General features: G+C 43.3%; 1 protein-coding gene across 1 annotated transcript in view; it reads left to right on the top strand.

The window, feature by feature from the left end:
- Positions 1 to 3,841: 3,841 nt before the first annotated feature.
- PLAGL1 (pleiomorphic adenoma gene-like 1) overlaps positions 3,842 to 5,444 on the top strand; it is a gene marked incomplete at its 5' end in the record, with an annotated part of 22,305 nt that continues 20,702 nt past the window's right edge. The window contains 2 exons of the mRNA XM_009875647.1: positions 3,842 to 3,997; positions 5,158 to 5,270. Of these exons, the coding sequence (XP_009873949.1) occupies positions 3,842 to 3,997; positions 5,158 to 5,270 (269 nt within the window). The remainder of the gene's footprint in view (positions 3,998 to 5,157; positions 5,271 to 5,444) is intronic.

Here is a 5,444-nt window from a genome sequence, read left to right as displayed (position 1 = left end):
GCCGCCGAGGCTGCCAGGCTGTGTTCTGCTGCAAAGGAGAGCCCGCACCTAGACTTGGACTGGGGGGAAGCACCGGCACAGTGAGGACAGCCCAGGTGAGCCACATGCTCAGCCCCTTCTCCTCTCTGGGAAGATGGCTGCCCCTGTTTTGGTCAGCCTCTGTGGTGGGAATGCATCCTGCCGGCAGCCGGTGTCATTTTTCGGGTGACCCGAAATTTTCCAGCTGCTGACCATGCCTCCCAAGGGCTGGGCAGAAGTGGGAGCAGGGAGTTCAGGGACGGGTACAGGAGATGTCTCCTTCCTTCCTTCCTTCCTTTCTTCCCTTGGCCCACCTGGCGACTTTTCGCCGGGGCACAGGCACCTCGTCTGTGTGACAGGGTGGTGGCTGAACACCTGCAGCCGTGCCCAGCTCCTCTGTACACTTGCCTTCCCTCTGCTGCAGGGTTGTTCAGCAACATAAAAATCCTACCAGCTACAGGACCTATTGGCTCATGTATTTTTATCTGGAGATAGCTAAAAAAAGCTTTGTTTGGAACTTTTTCAAAATCATTGCAAAGACAGAGAAAGAAAGAAGAAATACCCTTTAGGGGACAATATGGCACTGCTGATCTAAAGATATAGTAAATGACTAAATCTGGTTTTTAACAGCTTGTAACACCTGTGAATATTATTTATTTGGGTTTGTTGCCTACTCATTTAAATCACAGCAAAGCAGAGGAACGGAGGCAGTTTTGCTTTTTCTTGCATGCATGCACATTATCAAGTATTTGTGTAAACATGACATTGAATCCATTAATTTTGTGTAAATACAGTTTAAAGGAGCAGGGAAACTAAAAGCATCAAGTGAGGTACTGAAGTGCGTAACAAAAAGTGGAAAAAACCTTCTTCACAGAAAGTAATTTTTCTAACCAGATGTATTTCATTCCTAGTGCTAATACAGCAAAATGTGTTGTTTCCATAGCTGGATGCTCCATATTTCAGAACAGGTTAGAATGTGTTCTGAGCCTGTTGTTGAAAAAATTACATATTTCTTAAGCAGGCAAGTTAAAAGGGGACATAACATTTATGTGTGAGATTTGCAAACTGGTGCCATGCTGCAGCTACAATAATGCTTACGTTCCTTCACCAACAGCATCTGTAATTTAGCCCTGAAATACAAAGGATCATGACTTGGTCTGTAATTATCTCTGAGGAAAAATGTGAACTTCACAGTTTTGTGCTCTTACTTTTGGGGGAAGAAATTACAAAGACCCTCATTCCACAGGATAGTCCCCAAAGCTGTTGTTTTTACAAATGATCCCATCCTGTGTTTCTGGTACAGTTGGCAACTTCTAGAGTGTAATATATTCAGAATCGGGGTACTGTCATGCTGATGTGGGGTCAGAAATACTGTGTAGTGAGTGTAATTCTGAGATGCCTGTCAGATAACTAAGTCATCTTCATTTCCCATGTAAGGAAACAGAAAATCCCAGAACAAGCCTTGGGCAGCTCCAGATACTTCAGGGTGCTGCGTGGTGATGCCAGGTCAGAATCCTAAGCCGTACTAGCAAGGTGCTTAAAAAAGCCACTCCCAGCTCTGATGGTAATTCCATTCAGTGCGAATTGAGGGCTTCGTCATTTTAGTGAGGTGTGCTGCCTGCGGAGCCCTTTCTGGGGCTGCTGAGCTCCATGCCGTGCTCGTCACCCGTTTGCATGCAGAATGGTCCCTGATTTTGGAGGAGTGCCTCCCTAGCACCCACACCACCTGAATCGTTTCAGACCTAAGGTCTTAGATCTAGAGGATCAAGGTGGGGTTATCCCCCGCCTTGAATTTGGAGGCTGATACAAGGGAGACCCTTTTTCCCCGCTTTCCAGCCTTCCCGTGAGCTGCTTCCATGATGGGCACTGCTCAAGGGTGGCTGGAAGGTTTGCTCAAGGAGCTTGGTAGTGATGAATCACAGAGGCACGGCATGGATTGATAAGGTCGTGTACTTACGATTAGATACATCCTCCCTCTAACAGCGGCTCTTTGTCTCCATTTTGCTTTTGGTAATGTTTTTCAGCAGTTTGCGTACAACAAGCTCCAAGCAGGAGCTGTTTGACTTGAGACAAAGTCGCTATTATTCTAGCCAAGCTCAGGAAGCTCTGATGATTTTGTTGCCCTCAGAAGACATAGATTCTTGGGAATTTATTTAAAAGCCAATTAAGTTATATCACCAAGAAAATATTTTTTTCTTGCAGCATAGCTGTGAGACTCCCAGGTGCATAAAACAGTGTGTAACAAGAAAAATCTGACTTGCAGCTGTATTATTTATTTTTTGTGCATTTTAAGGGATGGCTGAAGAATGACATGTTCTTTTTCTGTACCACTAGCAAAAAAAAAATCATATATTTCAGCTATTCACAGTGCAGGTGTGCGGTCTGAGAGCCATGGCAAGAGAAAACTATTACATGGTCTCCAAATTATTGGAAGATATGGACTACTGCAGTGCCTGCTGCCTGACCAACACACGAGTCTGCCTCCTCATTTAGAGTTGATGGAAAGCCCAAAGAACTCTTGTAGGAACACTTCAGGATTATTTAGGGAGGTTTTGGACTAGCTCCTTGAGGCATGTAATTTAGTCGAGTGCCTACTTTTGTTCACAAAATGAAACCTTTTCCAGCTACCCTGAATGTGGCATTTTCCGTACTGCTGTCCTTTCTCAAAGACCGTCTCCAGTGTCTCTCCAGGCAGTGTCTCCTGAGCCTTTAAGCTTCTCTTGACCTCTCTTTGTGAAACCTCTCCTGCCCCAGTCTCTGCTGCAGTGTCCCACGGCTCCCTTGGACTCTCTTGACTGTTCTGGCTCCTCTGCTCCTTATTGTCACTTGCTGAATACACTTGCTCAGCAGAGTTTCCAGAAGTAAAACAAAAAGAGGTAGTCATGGATGACCAGTATCAGCTTTTCCTTTTAACTCAGTCGTAAAGCGTTGTTGGCTTTCTGGTTTGGTTTCTGCTGTCTATAAAAGGGTTTTGTGCAAGAAGTCCCCTTTTTCCCATCGCCCTGTATGACACCAGTGCTGGGATGACCTTCTGCTGGAAAGTCTCATTGCTCAGTTGTGTCGCTGCTCCGTTTGAGTTGCCCTGGCAACCAGTTTGAGCTACACTGAACCAAGAATATCTCACTGTGCTTGGGAAAAGTCAGTCTGCAGACATGTATTTCTCCTTAATGGCTTCTCTGGATGGTTCAGCAGATGTCCTTACTGTGAACCGATGGCTAGGAGATCAGCATATGCCCCTTTTGCTTACTTCCACAGGCAGCACGGTCTATGAGAAGGCTGCCCATGCATGATTGTCAACTGAGTTGTGACTGTAAGACCCATCATACTCATTTTTCATGGTGCACCGAGGGTCTCCTCTTCTACTGAGAGCTGTCTGTGTAGGCTCACAAAGACACAGTGATCTCTCTTGTACTCTGTGGTTTCTGCACATTATATTGGTTATTACTAGCAACTATGGCCTTCTTATTTCCATATAAGCACCTTGATTTATGGGTGTGCACACTGCAAGCCCAACCTTTGCTGCCATCCTGGTCTTCAGAGGCTCAGTTTGCAACACCTCCAAATGAACACGTGTATAAATCTTCAGAGGTGAGGGCCCGCCGGTTTGCACAGGAGAGAATGCATAGACTGGTGGTGTTATTTAAAACCTTCCTAGTTCAGTTTTGGCTTGCAGATAATCTTTTTGCTACCTAATGTTGAACAGTGGTGTGAAGAAAAGCATTGGTAATTCAAGATGTGTTTTCAAGCTGACAAAATTAGAGGAGACTAAATTGGAGAGCAGTATGTCATTTTTAGTAACAGGTTCCCTTTTCTGGATTTGCAGGGTGTGAGGATTGCGGTAAAAGCCTTATAGGAGAATGCAAACTCCACGGACCACTCATCAGGGCTAAAGATAGGGTTATTCCTAGCCGAGCCCGTCTCACCCTACCTCATTACCTCACTTTGCGAGTGTTGGAGCTGCGAGCTGGAAACCAGCAGAGTAAGTATTTTATTCACAGATTCACAGAATGTTAGGAGGGATTGGGAGCACAAGCTGCATTCTCATCTATCCCTTTAGTTGCAAGGACACATTTTTTTCCCACATTTGAGAAACAGGAGGAGGCAAAAGTACTAACACTGGCTTTTTTTCATGAGTAACTTGAAGCATAGTCATTGGGTATTAACAGTATGAAGACTGTTTTCAGCTGAGCACAGCTAAAGCTCACATTCAGCTACTGGTTTTTATGACTGATTTGTAGTAACTTCAGTGCATAAACTGACGGCAGGACATAAGCCAGAGCTGATGTGACATTTAGCTGTGAGCGATTTGTTAGCTCTGTTCAGTCAATGCAAGTTTAATGAATGTTGAATTTGTATCTAATAGTAACAGTCACGCACTATTGCTTTTGATTTTTTTTTTCTCTTCCCCAAGCATGCAAAACAGGAAAGAGTATTCAATATGAGGTCAGACACAAAATGGTAAATAACACCCGTCATGCACCCCCTGCAAACTCAAAAGAACACAAGGGGTTATTTACCTTTTGCAGCATCTTCAGTTCATATTACAGAAAGACACTTGTTTTCGTCTGAGGACAGGGCAATTTGAACGTCCAAACTTGAACTAGGGAGCAACATCCTTAGCATGCGAATTTTCCGGAGCTACCTGTGTAAAATTAGTCCTGCCTAGATTGCATGTCAAGAGGAGAATGCCAAGATGCTGATTGTGCCACACCATTGGTATTAGGCAGGGGAATGTCTAGTACGATTAAGATGGCTAATGTTGTGTTTTTATAGATTCTCTCCACTTATATTTGGGGAGAACAAACTCCTAAATTATGCCAGCAAGCAGAGCGCTATAACATAAGTTTGTAGATTGAAAAGTATCAACACATGTATGTTGCATACTCAGTTTAATATCCTGTCATGGATTTTAGGCACCTTTGTATTCAACATAATACTCATTTTTAAAAATCGCTGAACATACTTACATTCTTCTTAGGTTCTTCCTGTTAGAATTATTTACCTGGGTTATTTGTCTAGAAGTAGTATTAAATGTGTTTTGCACTATTGTGTTTTATCTCTGCTTTCACAACTGTAAATATCTAAGAAGTAGTTTGTGACGTCTGTATTAATATGAGACTGATCTTTTTCTATTCACAGTCCTTGGAGTGTTTGCAAAGAAAGTAATACAGAAGAGGACACAGTTTGGTCCTTATGTTGGTCAACTGTCTACAAAACTGACCCGCTATGATGAAAGCAGGCTAGTCCTGCAGGTAAAAACCCAGTGACTTACTATGAAGTCCGTATGTGTCTTTAACAGTTTATATGTATTTGTGTATTTTAACCAGTCAATTTGCCATCTGACCTAGTTAATTAATTGTACTTCTGATCTGTATGTATAAATGTAAATCACATTATTAGGCAGCACAGCATAACCTGAAGTACCA

Source organism: Apaloderma vittatum, unplaced genomic scaffold (assembly GCF_000703405.1).
Source record: "Apaloderma vittatum isolate BGI_N311 unplaced genomic scaffold, ASM70340v1 scaffold22440, whole genome shotgun sequence".
NCBI classification, from domain to species: Eukaryota; Metazoa; Chordata; class Aves; order Trogoniformes; family Trogonidae; genus Apaloderma; species Apaloderma vittatum.
Note: the sequence above shows the minus strand (reverse complement) of the source record. Positions and strands in the feature narration are given on the sequence as shown.